Source organism: Amia ocellicauda, chromosome 8 (genome assembly GCF_036373705.1).
Source record: "Amia ocellicauda isolate fAmiCal2 chromosome 8, fAmiCal2.hap1, whole genome shotgun sequence".
Lineage (NCBI taxonomy): Eukaryota > Metazoa > Chordata > Actinopteri > Amiiformes > Amiidae > Amia > Amia ocellicauda.
Window position 1 is genome coordinate 5,835,677 of NC_089857.1, and position 25,334 is coordinate 5,861,010.

Genomic DNA, 25,334 nt, shown 5'->3' on the forward strand with positions numbered 1-25,334 from the left:
AATTGTTTCTTCTCCTTTTCCATGCTCTGTAATAAACTGTCCATCTCAAACTTGTCAGCCAATAGACACACAGCACTTTCATTGTATTACTACCACCTTGGGCTACTTCAAATGGCCAATCAAATAACACATTTTTTGTCTCTTTATCTTTCTGTCACCACACTCACCACTCTACAGATTGCTATACAACCCCAGTTTATAAATTATACCAACTCCATATTATTTATAGAATCATGTGGAATTGAGAGCACTTTAACACAAGCATCATCGTGACAGTTTCAGAAACAATACCTGTCAATTTAACCTCATTCAGTGTTTGGATGTCCTGTGTATTTTTTATCTTCATGTCATGTTCTCTTCAATGAGCTTCTTTTGAGGAAATAAAAGACTGACAAGTGATTGAATTCGAAAGTGATGGGTTCTTTCCTTAAGCCAAAACAAACAATAAAGAGAAATTATATTTTCCCCTCTGTTCTTCTAGGTTGCTCCGAACCACTGGGGATGAAGTCGGGTCATATTCAGGATTATCAGATTACGGCATCCAGCATCTTTCGAACTCTCAACATGGACATGTTCACCTGGGAGCCGGGCAAGGCCAGACTCGATAAGCAAGGCAAAGTCAACGCGTGGACGGCTGGGCACAGTGATCAGTCGCAGTGGCTACAGGTAGGATTCTTCTGTGCTTATTAACTAGTTTACCAAGGTTTTCGCTAAGCCTAGCTCTGGCAAAAATCCTATCCCCAAGTAGAATCCGCCCAGGAGAGGTGAGATCATTGCAGAGGTTCGCTGGCCAGGGATAACTGTACATGCCTAGTGTACTGGGGATATAAAACGTTTTATCGTAGCTCTTGCTATCTCATTTCTACTCATGTTTCATGCTCTTGTTATCTTTGGCTACAGCTCAGTGCTTTCAACCAAGAGAGATATGTTGCTGTAATCATTAAGTGTTCATTAAGGTAACTGATGGGAGTGTGCAGTGAAACATTTCTCTAGCCAGACTTAAGAAGCAACTCTCCCAAGGTCAGGGTCAGATGGAGCGCGACCTGTATAAACAGCTGAGTGTGTTATTATTAGTATTGTTTTTATTACTGGAGATTTTTTATCCTGGATCAAAATCCAGAAATGTGGGGGAAAAGGAATGGGAAATGGAGGGAAGATGGCACAACTGCATTCTTATTTATATATATATATATATATATATATATATATATATATTTTTTTTTTTTTTTGTGTGTGTGTGTTGTGTTCTTCACTACAAAATACCACAATGGACACAATGTACCCTCATTTCAGTTTTACAAAGAAACATCATAGAGAGCCAGTTCAAGCTTTCTAACACTCAACATGTATTAGAATATGTTGTGCTTGTAGGCAGTTTTGAAATGAGAACAGAAAATAGAAACTGCTGTCAGAGGCAGCCAAGAATAATCAGTTGTCTCCAGAAGAAGAAGAAGAAAACAAAACCAGGTAATTTTCATTTTTGCCTTTATTCCAGCAAGGCTAAGAGGGCCCTATTTCTCTTGCTTTATCCTACCTGCACATTGCATGCTTAATGGAAAATCCACCAGCCTGTTTTGCTCTTCTCTTCAGGTAATTAGACCCCTTCAACACAAAATGAAATGTCGTCTTATGTCAGCCGAATTTAAATAAAATAAAAAAAAGATGACGTACAATTCAAGCAGTAAATCAACTGACATGGTAAATAAAGTCAGCTTTCTGTAGTTAGTAGTGTACAACCACTGCCTTTACTGATCAAAGAACCGCAGGGATTGAGTTGTTATCATATCAAAGAAAAGGCAAGGTGCGAACCATCCTCAAATGAAAGTACGCTGTGCAAGATGAGGTGCTGTCACCGTGCGTTTCGATTCCCAGAACTAGAAGGCTAACAAGCTGGCCAATAAATCTGCCAGCTAGGTTCCATCGAGTTATGCCGTTAGATGAAGTGTACAACACGATATATGGGCAATCACATTTCATAGCGGCGGTGCGGCACAAGTAATTAGGTGTGAGGCAGATGCTTTTCCAAAAGCCCTGCGGAGGGTTTAAACGTCAGCAATGCCGTCCCTCGTTTTCTGCAGTTCAGTGTTACTCTATATGCTAAGACTGGCTTGTGTTTACAACCTTTTTTACAAGTCCAGAAAGAGAGAGTCCATTCAGCATACCATATAGCTGTTCACTTTGAGACTAAACCCATCAGCCAGCATCCAGAAGTGGATTAAAACAATATTAAAAAAAACATCAGTATGCCCCTATTTCTTCTACACTCTGTGACCTTTAAAAAATAATGATGGGCAGTAACTTAGTCTATTTAGCAGTGTCTGACTCTTCTCCTCTCTAAGCCACATCAATTTCATTATTTAATTCTGTTTTCACAAGATGAGCCTTTTATCCCTGGAAAAAAGGGAAAGGGAAAAAGAGTGGCTCTCCCTTATTTTCTTTCTAGGGCCTTTGTGTCCCTATTTATGGTGATATGAGGACTGCAGTTCAAACACTATTCTAGATTTTGGGCGTTGGAATCAAGGGTTTTACAGAGGAGTGCTCAGTCATGCTGTCATGCTTTCTTGGGGAGCTAGCTGAGGATATGGGTAAAAGAGGTCTGTAGACATGTGTAAACAGCTCTGAATAGTCATGTATTACTTTACACGCTTGCGTCTGTGAGTCTGTATAGCTTCACCAAGTCAAAAGGAGTAACACCTGTTGGGGGACAGCGGTTTTGTTTGCCAACACTTTTGCACATGTTTAAGGATATGTAGATATGTGTGTAAAACAGGAAACTGGTCTGATGCCTTTGTAACCATGATTTTTTTTTACATAATCACTGTGAGGGATGTTTTCCAAAAACAGCTGTAAAATTAAGGGCAAACGATAGTATAATTAAGGGGAAAAAAAACTAAATGAATAAGTTGACATACTATGAAAATAGTACGTAACCCAGTGTTTAACTGAACAACTGATTAGGTAATTGAACAATTTTAAGTGAAAACATATGAATGGTTTATTCAAGCTTGTCAATGTGTACATTTCAAGCAGCATACTATGATAACTGTAAAGCCATCTTTAACTTGTATGCACTTCTACCCTGTGGGAGCAAATGGTTCCTAACATCTGTTACAAAGTGAGAATGACAGAAATTGCACCGTCAAGATGGTAGCCTCGAAGCAGCCCAGCTGTAAGTTACATATGTTGATAGAGATTAAAGTCCTATCAGGAAGCATTTGGGCTGTGTTCTCTTTTTATTTCCTGGTGTAGACAACTGTCCCCTGAATCTTCCACACGCAAGCATGCCTCAGTATTGTGGTTACATTCCTTGCAGCCCTTCCCCATTCATCTGACTGGGACGCCTTAAACGCTTACTCTGTGGATGTCAAGATAAGCTAGTCTTGGCAAACTTGATAGAAAGCAAATTTCAGCCATTCTGTTTGTTTATTGTGCATGGATGGGTTTTGTGTTTGTTTGTCTGTTTTGTATTATTCTTATTAAGTTTGATGTATCTTTTTTTTACTGGACTGACAGATGCCTCACTGATTGTACATTTTAGTTTAGTCTAACGTGCAGAGGTGCATTTCTTCCACTTCTCATTGCATCAGCACTGTAACAGTATAGTTAAGCATGTATGGGTTATCTGAGAACATTGTTGTCCTAATGGTATGGATCAACCATTATTATTCAGGCTTATGCTACAGGGAAGAATATTATATCTATAATCTCCATTCATGGAAGAATATTGTACCTATAATCTCCAGGCAGCAGTACAATTTACATATCATTTCTGAACCAGGTATTTTGATAAGTTCAAAGCACAAGAACTAAAACAACATAACAAATCACACATTTTCCAAGGCTGATATGATATAATACATAATATTTTAATATCAATGTTAGTAATATTAGTAACAATATTTTAAGTGTGTTCCAATATCATATCTTGACATTCTATTCCAAATCTACTAATGACTGGATACATATTTTTATCCTAACAGTATCCGTTAACAAAGCAAACATGAATAAAGCTTACCACCTCCCACAAAGAGTTTTGAAGAAATGTAAAATCACTGTCAAAAATATTCCTATGCGGGTAAAACACATCTGTATGCAAGACTACAACATGTGCAGATATTGACTCTGTAAGAAAATTGTGGTACTATTCCCTGCAAATATGGTTTTTAATCAAGGCAATTAAAGAAAGGAAAGAAATGGAAGTCACAGAGATTTAAGATCATCCATGTAATGGTATTACTTATTTAATCAAGTTGAAATATTTATTTTTTGAAAGGAGGAGTTCAGATATAAATCAGGTATCGAAAAAATTATCAGCTGGCAATTTGTAAACGGAGAAATTGGGACAAAGTAGTAGAACTCAACTCTGGAGTTGGAGTAATAGGTGTATTCCCATTACTTACATTAGTTTTAAATAGTCTAGTTAAGAGTGTAGTTATTCTGATTATAACATTTGCTTTTCACAGGTGCTAAATCACATAAAACCTTAATCAATGTAGTAACAATATGTATCAATAAACTGAATGATTAAAAGTGAAAAATACAATGAGACTTATGTTTTAAAAAATTGGATTAACAAATATTCCCCTCACACTGGAAAAAAAAAAAAAAAAAAAATTGCTTCAGGGTATCCAAAACACCTCTGCCCGTCTCCTGACCAGTTTATCGCGTCAGGACCACATTCCTCTGTTGGACAAATTACAGGTTCACAGCCATAGCAGGAATGTGAGATCCACCAATAAAATGTCTCTGTGCCAACCACGCTTCAGACAAAACACTTTTGAGCAAGTGCATTCTGGGTACACTAGCAGATGAACTCCGTCTGACCTCTGAACTTCTCCCATTCTGTAAGCATCTCGAAACATTTCTGTTCTCCACACACTAATCACATGTAGCATGGGTATTCAATATTGCCTGCTCTGGTTTCCTGTCTCTCCCTCTCTCTCTTTATTTTCTATTTTCGTTTTATACTTTTATGATTAATTTTAGTTCTCCTCTATGTCTGTTTAACTTGTACAGTGCTCTGAAGGCACTGCATGGGCTGATGCGCTTCATGACAAAATTCAATAAAATAAAGAGGATGCTGTTCCAACATATCATATCAAAACGAGAAATCAAATGATTTCTGCTGTGGTTGTTTTGTAAGAAATTCGCTCAAAGAGGATTTTTAAGTTTTGTAAAGAAATATAAAGCAAATAACTGTAGAGCATACAGTTCAAGACTATACCCCAAATAATAATAGAAACAACAACCACCTCCACCAAAAATTACATTTCTAGGAATAATGTGGTATTTCATAGAAGAAGAAAAAGTACTTGTACTCTAAAGGATTATGTTCAACCACCCCAACAGACTGGATGTAGTAATTGTCCTGCATGGTGTTTTTTATGAAGGAGCTTCCCGTGATGTCTCCACAAATGCCTGTTCAAGTGTAATTTAGAGCTTTGTCTGTGAGCTACAGAGAGCCATATTTACCAGCATGAACCGCTGGCAGTCATCCTTGACATGACAGCAACCACACCGTGCAACGAATGGGCCGTGTGCTCGAGCCGTTTGGCTTCAAGACATGCAACTCGAAAAGATGCTGCTTTAATGCAATAGATTATTTACTGCAAGTGATTGCCTGTGAACGACTAGGTTTTATTTTCTGTGGATTTAACACTGAAAGAGAGCTAGCCTAGTAGAGGTGTATAAAAAAAGACACCTTTCAGTTTAGTGCTGGTTATAAAAGCAGAATAAGTGAAAGTGCAGTAAAATGGACTTATTGTACTGTGTTAAATGAAGTCTGATTTGTGTGGCAATGTAAATTTAGTCAGACGAAAATAAATCAGCTTTTTTCTGTTTTTATTTCTTGGTGTGATTTCATTCCTGCTCTTTCATTATTTGCAAAGTGTAAATCACTGTCAAATGACAGATTTCATGGTGGTTTTGAGACTCAAGAATTCCTTTATAGATAATATACATGTTGTCTTGTTCCTGTGCATTTCATTCTTAGCAACATACATGGCCTTTTCTTTGAGTTGTAAAAATTCCAGTTGTCATTCCTGTCTGCTGCTAGTCTTTAGAACTTGAAAATCTTTTTAGGAGTCAAGACCACAAATTATATCTCAATTCAGAGATCACTGAGCTTGATTTCCTCAGCCCTGCCTTGAAGCTGTGGTGAAATATTGTTATTTAAGAATAGGAAAGAAACCCATAAATCTGATATTTTGAGGCTTCTTTCTTTTACATTGTTTTGGGTTTCATTTTAAATTAAAGTACTGTGCCCGAGCTGAGCAGTTGAATATTTTTGGAACAGAGCTTAAACAGAGCCTGGGTTTTCAGAGATGGCTGACCCTGGCTTCTCAGTTGGAACATCCTCGCCTGTCAGCTGCTCCAGAAGTTAACAAGGCAACAATACAAATTAACAAGTCCAGGATCATTTTGCTTTTATGGAGTTAAAGAGTATAAGCTCTTTGGTACAAAGTCTACATTGCTGATCTTTTGCACGGAGTAAAATAAACATCCCTTTCATAGCATACCAAAGTATTTTATATAAAGTTTTATTCCTCAAATTTTAATCAAACTGGTGGTGTTTTTAACTCGTGACTCGGGTGAAGCAGGTCGGCGGCCAAAACAAAATGGCCAGAGAGAAGGACAGGGTCAATCCCAAATACTTGAATAAATTACACATAAATGACGAAAACACGGGAAAAGCACGCCCTTGTCCACATGTAAACCCATATTTTACATCCAAATACTACTGAGATAACCGTATCTATCCTTAAATGACAAGTGCAAGATAACTGGTCAGTTTTGTGTAGGTTTCAAGGTAAAGTAAGTTGCTGATGGACGTTTCATGGTTAGCAATAGTGTATTTCAGGTTAATGGCAATGTGGAAAGCTGTTATTTCAGTTTTTTGTGTCCTATAATCATTATTCTCTCTATATTGTTGTGGGTCTGTTGTGCACTGTTCAGTACTGTACATTGTGTTGTAATCCCAACTTTATAAAACACTTATATTCACGGCTTGCAGCTCCATGGATCCCAATGATGTCAGTGTCTCGGGTATTGTTCTCTGTGCATGTAAACCACCCTTTGTGGGATTTTCCAGCAAAAACAGTATGAGAACTGTATGTAGAGCTAATTTGCATATTAATTCACTCCTTTGACCTTAATTTGCATTACCCTGGGTAAACCACAGCTCGTTATGATTTCAATAAACTAAAACCATGTAAACCCCAAGAGGGAGAGGGGCATTTAATCTTTGACTCGGGCATATTGACTCGAGTAAGGTCAAAACACACATGATAACTCCGCTAATGTCATCAATGTTGCCCAGTAATAGTGCCCACTTTATAATTTAACAATAGTTAAAGCTCTGCTATTGCACAGCTCTGTCTCTGTCTGACCTTGCAGAGATGCTCAGTGAAGGGAGACAGTCCAACTCAGCAGGTTTTCCGTGTAGATACACTGCAGCCCAAACTTTGACCGGATCCTTGAATGACAATGAAAATGTATGCAGATTAATTTAGTATCAAAGCATTTTTCCCCCAGTTGCAGTAACCTTCTGCATTTTGTATTTGTTTATTGATGTAGTAGTGATATATAAACGTATTTTTGGCCTGCCCTAAATGTAATACATTTTGACTGGTAAACTGCAATTGCATGATGGTGTTTTATTAATCAGGCATTTCAAATGAGCTTGTTTGTTTCAACAAGAGAATTAGATAAATAAATACATGAAAGTGCATGTGCTCTCTAACTACAGCAAATATTTCACAAATATTGCTGCAAGGGTTTAGCAATGGATCTTAGTTCACATTCAGTACGCATGTGGTGTGAAAAGAACATTATGTAGTTAATTGGCTGTCTGAAACCTGTGTCTAAATTGGTAGGTGGGAAAGACGAGGAAGGTGGTCCTGCTGTTATGTGAAATAAATTGAGGACAGCAGCTAGACTAGAAGTGACCCATGGCTACCAACTTCAAATATATCTGGTGATGCTAGACAGAATGCATTTTTTTTTAAGGTAGTGCTTTTTTCTTCAGTGATCATGCGGCCTACAAAAACTGATTTTCTTGTTGGATAAAGTCCTGAATTACAGCAGGGTATCATTATAATTTTGTTTGCGGAAAAGCAGAGAATTCACCTTTGTAGATTTAATTGGGTTCCCATAGGAATGTTTCAGCAGCATTAGTCTACCTTAAAAAGAAAAGGGACTAAACCATAATGAAACCACTTTCTGATGGAAAAGCATACTTTTTAGCAAAGAGGATTGGATTAAAAATTAAGTTTGTATTCCAAGGTTTTGCTTTATTTTCTTCCCTTCTGAATGGTGGGAGATCTTTGTTTGGGAAAAATATATTGTGGTGAGGAATTGTGAATGCCACTTGGGTTCCAGCACTGAATCGGACTGTGAGGTCTAAGCCACATTGGAAAACTCAAGCCCTGCCTAGACCTATGGGTAATAATCTTTCTTTATTATGTGTTTTCTCCCTTATCTATCTGTCTGGATAGAGAACATAATACACAATGTATTGTTAGTCACTAACATTTGATTTACAGCCCATTTGTATTTTTTGTTCCCTTCCTTGTCATATAGTATTTGCCCTTTTGTTATCTTTAATTGGAAAACCATTTGGTCTTCAAGTTCAGTTCAGTTTACTAGCATGAATGACAAAGATAAAACATTAGATCTTTGAGACCAAACAAATAGAGAAAAAACACCATTATGACAAATTAAGTCAATCATTGTTCGGTTATTCTTTAGCTAAATGACACCAGAGTCAAATTGATCCACCTCCCCTTAGCAGCCCTACCTCAGTTTCCCGGTGAGCTGTGGTGGTTTTCCATCTTCTGTCTCTGTTTGACAGGCGGCAGATAGATGGTTTCCTGACTGACTAATTACTTTCTCTCCTTGGTCAGACAAACGCTTGCTGCCACGCTGCACAGCTGAGCACAATTCTGCTGGAATTCCCTTGTTGGGTTAGCAAAGAGATGAAGTGCACTACATACCACACTGACTCTAAATCCATTCAGACACTTAGTGTTACTAGGCCATGTGCATGGTCCTATTTGAGGAGCCCTAGAAGTCTTCCCAGGAGTTCTGTATGCATTTTGTTACCCCAAAACAGCTGTCCTGTTTGATGGGCTATGCATACATGCTTTAGATGATTGTTATTAAGGTAGCTGTAGAAGAAATTTAGATTTACCCCTTCATGCTATTCAAGTTTGTTACCCCCCTTTTCTTCACTCGGAATTGAATTTTTAATAAACTAGGTTTGAACCTGTAGTCTTCCTGTTATTGCAAAATGGCAGGTGGGGGAGCAATTAGTAACCAGCACAAATGCTGTGTAAACGGGAGATGAATCCAAGCATGGAGAGTGCTGCTCTGGGAGGTTGGAGGATTTGCCTTGTGAGGGTGGTTGGAAAGGATATGACTCAATTCTGAATTCCCAGAAATTCATCATCTTTCAAGGGAGTCGAAAATCTAGGGATCACAGTACATGCCGTTTTATTTTCTTAGCCTTCAGTATAATATTTTGGTTAAGTCTTGGGATAAGATTGAAGATTAAGATTCAACATCAGCACAAAGATGCAATCCAAATTTTAAGAACAAGGTCTGCACGACAAGATGTTTCTAGATTATCCTTAAAGAGCAGTACGGCTTATTTTACCCAATGTACTTCAACATAGCCTCTATACATAGTGTGAGATTGTTTCTGTAATTGTTCAAGGTAAAAAGAAAGCTCAAGCATTAACTGGATTTAAGACAGGAAGTTAGTAACAAGAAGGGTTGCTTTGTTTACACTTCCATGACAAGACGTGTGTGGAGTTTAATACATCCTGTTGATAGTAATCAGTCTGCATCCAGATTAATTATTGTTAAAAGAAGGATTTCATCACCACCTCTGAACCCCAACATTAAAATACTTTTCAATCATACCTCTAGCTAGCACACAACAAAAATCATATATGAAAACTGTCAAAAGGTTTTCCTTTGGTACACAAAAAAGTACACAAAATAACCCCAACCACCATTTACATGACACAAAAGAAGTGTACAAACTGAAATAAAATCTTATATGTCCACAGAACAGGTGATAGACATGCAAGAATTACATTTTTCAATGCAAAGGTGATCGGCTCTGTTAAATGACATTTGTATAATACGTAATAATAGCCAGAAATGAACCCCTTTATCATTTTCAAATTATACTTTCTGAATCAAACCTACTGGAAGTTTTCTCAACATGTCTACAGTGTACACAATCATCAGAGTCAGTTGGAACCATTTAATAAAGTTACGTGGAGCTACTTTGAAATCCTTCAGTGTTGCTATAACTTCAACTGAGTCCTGCTCATTATGCAATGCTGTGAGAAGACAAAATCAATTGTCTGTACTTTATTGACAGCAATTATGTCGATAAATAATTATGTAGCACAGTCATGCGAGTTCCAGTAGGCATCAGTAGAGTTGCTCTGTTTATAAACGAGAATCATTTGAATATCTACTAGTTTGCATATTTTTATTTAATTTAACGTTTAATCTTTTGGAGCTTAGCAGAAACTATGGTTTGCATAAAGTCTCAGAATTGCAATTAAGGTAATGACTTTGAAATTAAAGCATGAGGTAAACTAAATCAAGACAATGTATTTCAATTAGAAATGGTTCCTCTATAATTGTTCTTTCAGTGGTTAGTTTTCTGGATTTTACAAACATTTGATATCATATCCCTGTTCTACACTGGAGTGTGTGAGCCATTGGAATTTATTATTTTCCCTAAACCTTGATCTCAATCTAGATAAAACTGAACAATATTTAAGCAGTAGCAGCAAATGGCTAAGTGCTCCAGCTGGCATATTCTAAATGCTTAATTACATGCATTTAACAAGAAAATCACACAGCAGAGACTAAACACAGTGATAAATACTCACAATTTATTTAACTTTAAAAATCTCTAAAGCTCTAAAACTCTGCCACTCCATGTGGAACACATATGGAAATGCTGCAACACATTTGCCTCTCACTACTGTTCAAACACAAATTAGATCTAACAAAAAATGTTTTTAAGCTAATAAAGCTTTAAAATATAAAAGCCAATTAAAAAATAAAGACATGATCGAGTATTCTATGACTAATAAACACAACTGAACAAATTTGAGCAGAACCAAATCTGCATAAATAAATAATTAAATATCGGAATATGCCCTTTGTTTCCCTCCAATATTACAATATTAAAATGCTGCATTTCATTGTTGTTGCTGCTGCTGTTGCTTTGTTTGTCTTTAATCAGTGTAATTCCAGAAGTAAATAAGTGATGAATGCTGAGGTTATTTATGCTTTTCAAATGGTAAATACTATTTTGTTATAAATACATTTAAAGCACAATTTGTAAAAAGGAAAAGCTGCCATTATTTAGTATTTGTTTTATCCTAATGACATTTTTATATTAGGGAAATAATTGGCCATTGATTAACATAAATAATATATATATATATATGGGTGGAAATCTGAGTGATCACAGGTATTCAGCTTTATAAACCACCCTATAATATAGATCGTGTTGGTGTTCAGTTTTGCACAGTACTTCAATGTACTGAGATTTAAACATTGAAATGTATTTTGTAGGTATCAATTTGAGACTAAATCTTCTACAGCTCCAGATCCATATGCTATTAAAAATGAAAAGTTATATCTTTGAAATAAATTAATTCTCATGAGGAACATTTATGTGAAGGATGATGTATAACTTTTCTACTCATTGTGCAACATATAGTATATAGAATTGAGAAGACTGAAACATTTCATTTCTATTCTTGGAGAAGAGAAATAAAGTAATTCTACATTCGCTGAACTTTCTTTTTTTCCACACATGTGCCTTGATGAAGTCCTTTTCTTTCTTAGCAGTTCAAGGCGAGTACAATTAAAATTAAGCCATTTGTCCTCTGAAGTCACTCCCAGCTCTATTTCGAAGACTTAATGGCACATTTCCGACGACAGGTTTAAAGAGATATGCATTGTAGGTAGGGGACTGAATCTGAGACGCTGCTTTTTCGTTTTCAATCCGGCGATGAAATTGAAGAAAGATAGTATTTGATTATTTTGAGCACATGAGCCTACCGAGATGCCGGAGCTAGCCCACTATAGTATCTATTACAATTTCAAAATGTATTTTTCAACCAGCGTACTCTGGAAGGGTTGGCAGGGTGATGCATAATTGTATATGGCCTGTAGCCCAGTAACGTCTGAGTTCTGCGCCTCTCATGTGTGAAACTCATTAATCTCCACAACCTCCACTGATACTCATTATTTTGCCATCAAGGATAAATGTAGGCCAGAGGCTTCATGTTTTAACTCCGGGCATGAGAAACAATATGTCTGAACATCTTTAAGGGATCTTACTGCACAGCTAAGAACCTAAAAGACAATATATTTGTTTCATATTCTGCCTCCAGGACAATGTTCATACTTTACCGCCCCACACACACCTCCTAAAGTGAAGAACATTTCCCATGATATTACCAGAAATAGAGGTTAATTAGAGATAAAGACAATTAAGAACTTTCCAATCTAGATTTGGAGATCCTGTCTAAAGCTGCACCCAACGATATGCCTCCATGTTTGCCGAATCCCTCCACATTGTTACTAAAGCTCCCCCTGGTGTCCATGTTAGGAGCTATGTATGTTTGGGAAAGTGTTTAGCCACCAACGACGAGAAGGATTTAATGTTCAAGCCTTCATAAGTTGGATTTTGAGAGACAAACCTGCTCCCAAGTTTTTGCAATGTCTTTCCATTGACAGGGATGCACCAGCCCAGGGTGAAATTTCTAAATTAATAGATATTATTTATTATTATTATTACAGGATGTAACACGATTTGTGTTCCTGGGTAGTAAGTGTTATTTCCTAACCTCAAATGCCTCAAAAGTATAGAAAATTGCTATTATTTTCCCCACAAACTTTGCTTTTGTGACCAGGACAGTGATATTTTGAAATGTAACTATTTCCAATGAGAAAGCGGGCAAATTTGTGTCTTTTCGTTCACATAACATCAGAAAAAACAACATATGAATCCAAATTAACATGCAAGCAGGCCGGCCAGGAGGAAGTTGCAGTAGTCCAGGTGGGAGAGGTCCAGTAACTGGACGAGCAGCTGAGTCGTGTAGTTGGTGAGGAAGGGATGGATTCGGCATATGTTGTGTAGGAGAGTGCAGGATCGAGGGTGACTACTAAATTTTTAATGGAAGAAGAAGGAGAAAGTGTGGTGGATTCCAAGGGGATCGAGATGGTGAGTTCAGCAGAAGTTGAGGAAGAGGGGGGGAAAAAGAGGAGATCCGATTTGGAGAGGTTGAGCTTGAGGTGGTGCGAGTGCATCCAGGCGGAGATCGCAGACGAGCAGGAAGAGATGCGAGAGGGGATGAGACGGTCAGAAGAGGGAAGAGACAGGAAGATCTGGGCATCATCTGCATAGAAGTGGTAGGAGAAACCATGGGATGCGATGAGGGGGTCCAGGGAGTGTGCGTAGAAAGAGAACAGGAGGGGGCCCAGGACGGAGCCTTGGGGAACGCCTGTGAGGAAAGGCTGGGGGGTGGATGAGGAACCTCGCCATGTCACTTGGTAGGTCCGGTCACTGAGGTAGGAGGAGAACCAGGTGAGAGCAGTCCCAGAGATTCCAAGGTCAGCAAGGCAGGAGAGGAGGATGGAGTGATCGACAGTGTCAAATGCTGCAGAGAGATCAAGGAGGATGAGGACTGAGGAGAGGGAGGCGCCCGAACACAGCCGGGGGAGTCAGTGACTGCCAGGAGAGCCGTCTCAGTGGAGTGAGCTGTGCGGAAGCCGGATTGCAGAGGATCAAGGAGTGAGTGATGGGAAAGAAATGCAGAGAGCTGACGGTGGACAGCACGCTCGAGAGTCTTTATAGGAAGGGGAGTAGGGAGACGGGGCGGTAGTTCTGAGGAGAGGTGTGGTCAAGGGTTGGTATCTTAAGGAGTGGGATGGCAGCAGCTTGTTTAAATGCAGAGGGGAAACAGCCAGAGAGGAGTGTGGAGTTGAGGAGGGAGGAGATGAAGGGGAGTAGATCAGGAGTGGTTGCATGGAGGAGGCGAGAAGGGAGAGGGTCCAGGGCGCACGTTGTAGGTTTGTGATGTAGGAGGAGAGAGGAAAGTTCAGAGTCCGAGAGAGGTGAAAATGAAGAAAGGGAAGCTTGGTCGGTGGGAGCTTTGGGTGTGATGGGAGAGGAGGGGGGACTGTTGAAGAGCTTGCGGATGTCTGCAATCTTGGAGAAGAATGAGGCGAAATCATCAGCGGTGAGAGATGAGGGAGGAGGAGGGGGAGGGGGGGCAAGGAGGGAGGAGAAAGTAGAGTTTGTGGGGGTTGTTGACCGTGGATTCAAAGAGTGATTGGAAGGAAGATTTCTTGGCTGAGGTGAGTGAGGAGGAGAATGTAGACAGTAGAGAGTGGTGGAGTTCGAGGGCAGCTGGGAGTTTGGACCTCTTCCACTTCTGTTCTGCGGCATGCAGACTAGTTTGGGTTGAGTGGAGAACGGAAGAGATCCAAGGCTGAGGAGGGGAGGGACAGACAGGACGACACGTGAGAGGACAGGGAGAGTCAAGGGAGGAGGTGAGGGAGGAGAACAAAGAGGAGGTAGCACAGTTGACAGATAGATGTGAAAAACAGTCAATGGAAGGTAAGAGAGTGAGGGCAGTGGAAGCAAGGGTGGAGGGGGAGACGGAGGGGAGATTACAGCGGAGGGAGTGGGTGGGGTGGGGAGGGAAAGGGAGAAGGAGATGAAGTGGTGGTCTGAACTTGATTGCATTAGACTGATGGTTCCCAGTCCATTGTAGTGCTGTACTACACTGCTGTAGTTATATTTCAGTATTGTAGGTGTTTCTGGAGATATTTAAGTTTTGCAGACCCAACCCAGTAAATGGACTGTAATGTTAGCCTTGTATGCCATTTTGAGAATTTCTGTTTTCCTATCTCTGTTGACCAACATAACTTTGTGGAAACTTATCATAGTGTGTGTCACTTTTATCAAACTATGAACTGGAGGGGAAAAAACTAAATTATACTAGTGTGCTGTCAAATATACGATGGTTCTCCAGCACATATAGATTTAATGAAGCTTGACTCCAGAAAGGAAGCCTTTAAAATTGAAACCAGCATTCCAGTCTGTGTACACTTGTAAGTGAATCATAGACTCTAAATTGATTCCAAATCAATATCACAAGTTCAGACACTCGGATAGTTTTATATAAAGAACAAAAAGCTTGCAGCTGACTACCCGTGAACAAGGGTAGTGAAATGGTAAAGGCGCTATTGCATTTGTCTGAAGTAAGAAAATGAAACATGATGTTATACTCATTTTGTGTCTGAGGATCACAGATCTTTAGCTTGTATCCTATAGAAAAATAATGATTTTTTTCTGAGCTGTTGAACATCATCTTTCCGGGTTCTGTACCACACATTTGCACTGTGTTGACACAGCATGGAGCAAAATCGCTGGGAAAAACAAACAAACCGTGGAGCAAATCCAGGCAACTGGCAGGAAGAACAGATTACACTGAAGGGGTGCAAGGTGACTTTCTAAATTAAGAAGAGACTGCATGATGAATTGACAAATGTCAGGCCTCATCTTTGAAGCTGTCTGAGCTTGCTTCCATCCGCTCCTAATTGTTCTTTCCTCCGGGTGCTGAATTTTCCTTTTTCCAAGCCATTAAATGCTGTCAGAAAGTTGTGGAACTTATGTTTAATAATTATAATGGTAAGTGTAGGCCTTCAAGCTTCATTGCTAAGCAGACTGTCTTTGTAGAGTTAAAACAATAATGCCATGTGTATTAGAAAGCACACGACTATAATGTAAAGAAAAAGGCAGGTGGTATATTGGGTTGCAGTGCAAAATTAACTAAACTAAAATAGTTTACCGGAAATAAAGTGACTTATTTCATATAAGAAGAGATCTTTGCATGAGAAAAATGGTGCATCGTAATAATAATAAAGACATCAACAACTATTATTAATAATAATATTATTGCCTGTATAATTTCTCCACAATGTAGAAACCGTAGAAGACTAAAAGCCTAGTCTGTAGGCTCTCTGGGTAATTATGTACAGCAGTGATAAATATTAGCAGTTCTCACATCTGCTGATGGCAGTTAAATATCATATAATACAGTATGAGCTGCAGACATTTTACATTAAAACACAGAAGAATCAGTTACCATTTCACAGTTGGTTCATCACTGAACTGCATTAGTCCATTATTAAAATACCTGAAATAGCCTGTTGTAATCTTGTGGGCCAGAGTCTATAGCTCTGTCACAAACAAAGTGGGTTTAATAATGGGTTTCAGCTTTTTTTCACCAGAATAATCATAACAGTTTAAATAATTATATATCATTATTTGAAGAAGAAGAAATGATGATGCTAGAAAATAAATCAATTAATAACATTAAAGTTCTGAATGATTAATTGGTTCAAGAGCCAGGCAGTTTTATGTATTTATTAATCCATTCATGTTAAGGCATGGTTCCGATCAGTGTCAGTTCAGGATTGAACATTGGTTTGAAAGATCTGGTATCTAGAATTTCAAATTAATGATAAGGACTTCATGATTTATAGCTACCATAGTTTGATATAATGTTGCCCATAGCCTTTAAACTTTTGAGTTAACTATTGAATTCTCGTTCTGAAGCTTCTTGAATGCTTTTACTTAGTCTTCTGTGGCTGTGAACAGTTAGGATAAGGGAATACAAGATAGATGTGCCCAGGAAACCATTTGGGATTCGGAAACGAGATTGGACAACACCTTATTTCTGCAAGGATTGCTCTGCAGAGCTGTCAGTTTGTGTTCACCAGCGAGTGTTGCTTGGATCAATCCCCTAGTTGCCCTCTGCCATCTGGCAAGCATTGGGATTCAATCTAACTTATGAGCCTTGTAAGCCTCCCAAGCTTGTTCTAGGAAGCATGCCGTAACCCAGTGGCACGCTCTCTCACATCTGAGCTGGCTGGCTTGCTTTTTAAATCACCCGTGATACACTGGGACAATCAGATTTTATGCAATAACTACTGCTCTGCCAGTCTATTGATATTTTAGTCTACACTGACAAATTGCACAAAGTGTTTACCTAATTATGTTAGATATGTTGGACATTAATTAGGAGCGATACAAGATTGAATCTCTCGAGGAATTTGCATTTAGTGAACATTTAGTCTTTTTGATAAGGGCATTTACAGGAAAAAAAGTATTCATTTTTTACACGGGTGAATAATTAAGTTTTATTTATTTATTTATTTTACGTTTTTTTTCCCAGATACACTTTTAATTAAAAAGTTGAAAACTGGTGAAGACAAACACATGTAATGGATTTCAGGAAAAGATGTACACTTCAATAATGTATTGATTGGGTTCTTGGAATAAATCACTGAACTGTTCATTAATTTCATCTTCATTAGTTTAGGTGATGGAGCTATAAAATACTAAGACTGTAAATTACATTTTGAAGACTTAGAAAACGCATACATACATATATCAATATATAAATAGATTTCTTATTTTTCCAGTATATAAATGCCCTTTAATATTAAACCATGCTTTCTGAAGACCTTATGACAGTATTGCTTGGGGTCTTTTTCTAGAGTTAGTCTGCAGTGAAGCTAATTTGAAAATAAATGTATTGCAATTTCAACAAAGTTTTATTCTAACCCAGCAAAATATTCCACTTAATTAGCTCAATTTATTCAATTTTCCAAGCTAAAATGTTAATTCAATTAGATGTTAAATTAAGTTACTTTAAGGACTATAGACACAGCTGCTTGGATAATTCAATTGGGCACCGAAGTCTTTCAGTGTAGTTATAGTCGAAGGTATTCCCTGTGTATTATACCAGATTCAATTATCCTGAAAAGAAGCAGTCATATTTCAGTGATTTTTCACAGTCAGCCCTTGCACTCCTCTGTCTATCTATATATCTGTATTATTTATCTCTTGTTGATTGATTTATCAGGATTCTTTTGGTGTAATCTTTAATCACTGGTCTGAAGCTCAGTTTAAAAAATCTCTGGATCTGTACTGAGCTTGGTTCATTTTTTTTTTTTTTCCTTCTGCTACATTTAATACATTCTTACTCACAATCTGCTGCTGTTGCCAATGTCAGCACCTTAAGTAACTTAAGTCAAATAACCTCATCGTAAAAATACATTGAATGCACCTGGCATTAAAAATAAAGTAAACCTGATGTAGTTTATATATTTTGTAGTTGCCCAGACACTTAATATCTATTAAAGCCCAAACGTATATATTGGAAGGATGTAAAGTTATTTCACACATCCAGTTGATTACAGCTTCAGTGGCAACAAATTGAAATGATAATGCCGATGAAGTAGCATTCCCAGTTTCACACGTCTCATGGAAACTGATACCTTGTTAGATTCTGTAACTTCTCACATAAATGAAAATGTCAAAAGCGATATTACATTGCATAAACCGCGCCCCTTGTTGACAAAATGTGCCAACTATAAGAATACATCTGATGTGACACTGTTATACAAGATATGATTATATAAGTATATATGGTAGTTCTGAACTGTTCTGATACAGTAAACTGAAGCACTAGCTAGCACTGTGTAAACTTTATGGTGAAATAATTTCTTGATTATTTCACGTTACTTACTACATTTTCGTGTTTCTAGTTTCATAGATAGTTATGTTTCAGTTAAGGTCAGACGTATACCTCACAAAATGTTTTCTTAATGGCCAGGGTAATTACAATCCTGGACAACAATCTTAGCAGAATGATGTCATGAAAGTGTAGAGTGCATGCTATTATGTGTCTGTGTGTATATATTGTAGCGTTGTTGGCTGCTTCACTGGCTCGCATTAAAAACAAGAAAGAATCGGATGAAACCGCTTTATTGGCAGGGAAATCAATGGTACAGACACAGGATCAGTATTCCTGCACAGGGCCGACCTTTGACCCCGAAACCCACAATTTCCCGCTCATTAATCAGATCCCCAAATGATCGGCACCCCCCCACACAAACACACACACAATCCACAGACACACAAACACACTGCAGTCCCTCTTACAACACAAAAGTCTGAGATCGCTACAATATGTATACACACACATAGATGCATACAAATCTTAAAGGGAATATGAAATAAACAATAAAATAAAACAGAGCGTCTAACCGTATTGCTCTGATGTTATTATATCATGATTAAATACTAACAGTATGACCGTGTGGAATCTGTACAGTGCCTATATTTCCCCTGGTGTTTTCCAATTTAACAGCAGTGTACAAGTCTAAATTGGACGATGAATTACTGCAATTACAGTGAAGTTTGTAGTAATTTATGTACCTGATAACAAAAAGGAAGTATAGCGCTTCACAAACCAAAATGAGGGTAACATTGCAAATTAGGTTGGGGTTCAAAAATCAAAACAATCACATAATAAAGAAAGTAGCAAAACACTATCCAAGGTCTCTCCAAGATGTTTCCACTTGCTTCAATCTACAGCTTCTCTTTTACATGTCACACCTGCAACGATTATGACTTCATCTTCCCATCTTTTTTGTGTTCATTTTTCATCTCTTGGTATCCGTTCAATAGCTTCCTTCATCCATCTTTGATCTGTTCTTGCAATGTGCAGCCCATTGCCATTTTAACATCTTCCATAATTTTCAGTGATGTCACATATTTTGGTTCTCGGATCCATTCATTTATTTTTCTATCTCTTCTTGTCATTTCAAGCTCACATCTTTCCATGCTCCTTTGTGTCGTCCGCAGTTTCTGTATCAGTTTTGCATTATATATTTGCCATTGAATACACAAATGTTTGAAAAGCTGGTAACAGGATATGGATTAGCTCATCAATATTAAAGAATGCCAGGAAACGGTGGTCTCCACTATAAATGTAAGAATTTGTTCTTATACAGACATGCTCAAATTTGTTGGTACCCCTACACAAAAAATGAAGAATGCACAATTTCCTCTGAAATAACTTGAATTGGCATCCACCATTGTTTATTCCATATTTAATAGAAATCAGACTTTGCTTTTAGTGTTATTTTTCAACATAATATTGTAAATAATAAAACAAATGAAAATGGCAGGGACAAAAATGATGGGACCCTCAACCTAATATTTTATTGCACTACCTTTAGAGGCAATCACTGCAATCAGACATTTTCTGTAGCTCTCAATGAGACTTCTGCAACTGTTAACAGGTAGTTTGGCTCACACTTCCTGAGCAAACTGCTCCAGCTGTCTCAGGTTTGATGGGTACCTTCTCCGAGTTTCAGCTCTTTCCATAGATGTTCAATAGGATTCAGATCAGGACTCATAGAAGGCCACTTCAGAACAGTCCAATGTTTTGTTCTTATCCATTCTTGGGTGCTTTTAGTTGTGTGTTTTGGGTCATTATCCTGTTGGAGGACCCATGACCTGCGACTGAGACGGAGCTTTCTGACGTTTGCTCCAGAATGCCTTGATAGTCTTGAGAGTTCATTGTGCCCTGCACAGATTCAAGACACCCTGTGCCAGGCACAGCAAAGCAGCCCCAAAACATAACTAAGCCTCCTCCATGTTTCACTATAGGTATGGTGTTCATTTCTTTGAAAGCTTAATTTTTTCGTCTCCGAACATAGAGCTGATGTGACTTGCCAAAAAGCTCCAGTTTTGACTCATCTGTCCAAAGGACATTCTCCCAGGAGGATTGTGGCTCGTCAATATGCATTTTAGCAAATTCCAGTCTGGCTTTTTTATGCTTTTCTTTCAAAAGTGAAGTCCTCCTGGGTCTTCTTCCATGGAGGCCACTTTCGCTCTAAAAGCGATGGATGGTGAGATCAGAAACTGACGTACCTTCACCTTGGAGTTCAGTTTGTATCTCTTTGGCAGTTATCCTTGGTTCTTTTTCTGCCATTCGCGCTATCCTTCTGTTCAATCTGGGGTCGATTTTCCTCTTGCGGCCGCGCCCAGGGAGGTTGGCTACAGTTCCATGGACCTTGAACTTCTTAATAACATTTACAACTGTTGTCACAGGAACATCAAGCTGCTTGGAGATGGTCTTTCTGATCTCCTCAGACAACTCTCTCCTTTGCTTTCTCTGGTCCATGTTCAGTGTGGTGCACACAATGATACCAAACGGCACAGTGACTACTTTCCTCCAAATAAGCTGATTGACTGATTACAAGATTGGAGACAGTGTGATACTAATTAAAGAAATAATTAGTTTGGAATATCACTATAATCCAATTATTTATTATCTTTTCTAAGGGGTACCAACAAATGTGTTCAGGCCATTTTAGAATATCTTTGTAGAATGAGCAATAATTCATCTCTTTTCACAGCTTCTTTGCTTTATTCTATGACATGCAAGGCATGCAAGGTATACATGATGCACTAGCTTTTAATTTCATCACATTTCAGGAGGAATTAAGTATTATTTCAATGAGCTGTTAGGGTACCAACAAATTCGAGTACGTCTGTAAATAGATAAATATGTATTGCTCTTTTAAAATCTTAAGTCTATCACCTAATCTGAATGTTAAATCCTTCCATCTTAATAGTAACAGAAATCCCATCCTGTATCAAACACTGACAATGTTTTTATTTATGCTAATGAGAATAATTCCCTTTTTTGTGTATGCAAACACTAATGGCACTGCAATAGAAAGATTCTGTACAGACAGCATAATGGGAACACAACACTGCTTTAGGGTGCATGTCAGGGCTTGACGTCAGTTAATGCTCTTGGTACATTCAAGACATGTTAGATTGCTCTTAGAAAGCAACCCCAGCAGGACCCTTTAGGACACTGGCATTGAGGCAGTAAGAATATGTTTTTGAACACAGTATTGTCGTATAATGATAAAATAAAACCACAACAGCAAGATGGAAAGTTTCTATTTTTGTTTTTTATAGGTATCAGTACATCAAAACTAGCCAAGCATTATAATTGTCAGTCACAAAATATATGTTTAAAACTACACAAATTACATTGGAGGAAAGCCCCTAATTAATCAGTTATTTTTAGTATTTTTTTTACCTAAGTGTCATTTCTTGTTATAACTAATATACAGTAAATGGAGCATTTATTTCTTCAGCGAGATGCCTCATGCAAGGTTTCAGATTATTCATTATTCAAATAGGAGTTGATCCTTTTTGTTTTGTTTTAATAACCCTGTATAAGTGTAATCTTTCATGTAATTGTTACAAAGCTGTAGACAAGTGCATGCTTAGGTAAATAATTTGTTTTAAAAAGATGAAGGTTGTTGACTTTGTTCTCTGCAGCTGGATTGTAAATCTCATGTCTTAGCGTGAGAATACAAAATAAATGCAGAATTATACAGTTACATACTTCAGAGTCTAACCGTAAAAATGCGGTATAGCAGTCCGTGGCAGGGTATCTTTTATTCAAATTTGTTGTTTTTTAAATCACCTGGTTCATTGAAGCAAATTCAATTATGAGATGCTTCTCTTTGAAGTTGACCTTGTAAAATGATTCAATTGAGTACATTTTTAGATGAGTCGTAGTAGAAAGGTTTGCCTTTGTGGGGTACAGTGAATGAAAATAAAAACGATTCCCTTTTGCAGTTTAATAATGTGCTTCTTTTCTGACATTAATGTTTTTCCTTTTGATATTTGCCGAGTGATCTTTTAAAATAGTAAATTACCTGAGAATGCCTAGAGAGGGAAAAAATCTGTGTTGTGAAATTATCTCAGTGGATTCAAGTATAAACAGATTCCAGTTAATAGTATAGAATTAGCTGCTGTAGATACTTCAGAAATCTCCAGTCTGTGGTGATATTATGTATTGAGATCAGCAGAAATGTGTGTGTGTGTGTGTGTGTGTGTGTGTGTGTATATATATATATATATATATATATATATATATATATTAGTGCAGAGAGATATGGGAAACAAAAAAAAAACTAGAGTAAAAATGGGTGCATTTGGAAGAAACCGCACACTGCTGAAAGGAAATTTACCAATTTGCTTAAAGAGAAAAGTCTTTGATCAATGCATACTACTAGTGCTCACTTAATGCAAAACTGATACAGAAACTGTGGATGACACAAAGGAGCATGAAAATGTGTGCGCTTGGAATAACAAGAAGAGATACAAAAATAAATTAGTGGATCTGAGAACATACAGTTAGGTCCATAAATATTTTGGCTCTGTACGCCATCACAATGGATTTGAAAGGAAACAATCAAGATGTGCTTTAAGTGTAGGCTTTCATCTTTAATTTCAGGGTAGTTGCATCCAAATTGGGTGAACAGTGTAGGAATTACACCCATTTTTATATGTGGTCCCCCAATTTTAGGGGTTCAAAAGTATTTGAACAAACTAACATAATCATTAATTAAATTGTGAGTTTCAATACTTGGTTGCAAAATTGTGTCCTTTCAAATCCATTGTGGTGGTGTACAGAGCCAAAATGATTACAATTGTGTCACTGTCCAAATATTTATGGACCTAACTGTACCATCATTGAAAGAGTTATAACAAGAAAAGATAGAAAAATAAATGAATGGATCCGAGAACAAACCAAAATATGTGACATCATTGAAAATTATGGAAGATGTTAAAATGGCAATGGCCCGGACACACAGCAAAAAGAACAGCTCAAAGATGGACAAAGGAAGCTACTGAATGGATACAAAAAGATGAAAAAAGACCAAGACCACCACATGAAAAATTGGAAGATGAAATCATAAACTGTGCAGGTGTGACATGGAAAAGAGAAGCTATAGATCAAAGCAAGCGGAAACATCTTGGGGAGGCCTTCATCCAGTAGTGGATCAATATAGGCTGGTGGTGATAATATAGTATTGATTTATGTATTCATTTACTTACTTATTTTTATGACAAAACAAGCTCTATCCCCCTGCTGTCTCACTGGAATGCATATGTATTAATGTGAGATGTGTTAAAAGCCTTAAAATCAGAATTAATTGCAATGTAGTCTTTAGCATGCTACAGGAATAACACAAATGTCAGTCATATCGTCCTGTGTCTGATGTTGATAACTTGTACGTGTCCTAGCCGTACTGCTATATCAAAAAATAAACCCTAACTATAACCCTTATACATCTAAAAGTAATCAGAACTCAGAAGATGTTCAAGTTATTCCAGAGATGTTCAAGTGGAATTAATTCTGAATTTACCACCATTATTAAAACAATATCTCCAGTTTCTTTAATGTGCTATTAATAGGCACCCACACATGAAATTATTCTGACTGTCTAACGGCATAGATTCCTGTTTAATCTTCTGGTGAAGCACAGGGATGAAGGATAAGACCAATTAATACTTGCAATTATGTTCGTATCATGTCTGGTGAGCCTCCATTTGATAAATATTTTAGTTCCTCAGTTTCTTGGCTTGGCGAGTCTTGGTAATCTAGCTTGGCACCTTTCCCATCTGGAACTGGAATACCCAATTTACACTCACTGTCCACAATAAAAAAGCTACCAACCATTAGTCACAATTTCAGCACACCCTCATGTAAGTCAGGAACTCCTATCATGTGGCATCAGTGTTAATATGATTTAGAATGACTGGGCCCTGTTTTTTATGCCCATATCAGAATAATTTACTGCTCCTAGTAGAAGTATAGTATGGAAATTGATATACAGTGATTTAGTACTTATTTAAATGATCCATCACTTATATTTGATCTATATCCTGCAGAATTCTTTTGGTCTCAAATTTGGAAAGAAATTAAACCCTAATTTACAGCACATTTAATATTCCAGTATGTTGCCTTCATGTTTGCATTGAGCTTTAGTTTAAAATTGATTTCTTCATAATTGTTTTTCTGTTCTGTACCTATGTGCTACAATTAGATTTTGTTTAAATTGAATGGGCTCTTATCATTGAGATGCCAGCCTTTACCTTGTCTGTAGTTACCTGGAAAAAAAAACACATCTTTGATGGGGAAAATAGTAAAGGAAAACATGACTGAGAGCACGCACTATCTGCTGACCTTAAAGGTCCAATTTTATTGTAATTGCAAAAGAAAAAAATATACCCAGAGGTACATCTCTGTATACTACATCATTTTGTTTATGGTTCAAAACAACCCTACTGATGTAGAGAAAATAAAGAATATAGCAATTCATGACATGATCATAAAAAATGGGTACAATAGCTGGAAACGTACGACTGCTGAGAGGGAGAGAGAGAGATGCAAGCAAAAAAACTGGACTCCAATAAAACTAAAGTCATGTTCAACTGCTTTGTTAAATCTAAGACAATTTAAGTATATCAATAGATACTTGAAGAAGTCAAAATAAAAAGTTATGTCTACCATGGACAACAAGTCAGTGCAGTGAAAATA

The 25,334-nt window shown here is 37.6% G+C and overlaps 1 protein-coding gene across 3 annotated transcripts in view; it reads left to right on the forward strand.

Annotated features, from left to right (window-relative positions):
- The window catches only part of LOC136755360 (EGF-like repeat and discoidin I-like domain-containing protein 3), a 195,649-nt gene that overhangs the window by 135,316 nt on the left and 34,999 nt on the right, over window positions 1-25,334 (forward strand). For all 3 annotated transcript variants that reach the window (XM_066711884.1, XM_066711885.1, XM_066711886.1), the window contains one exon: window positions 482-666. In XM_066711884.1, the coding sequence (XP_066567981.1) occupies window positions 482-666 (185 nt within the window). The remainder of the gene's footprint in view (window positions 1-481; window positions 667-25,334) is intronic.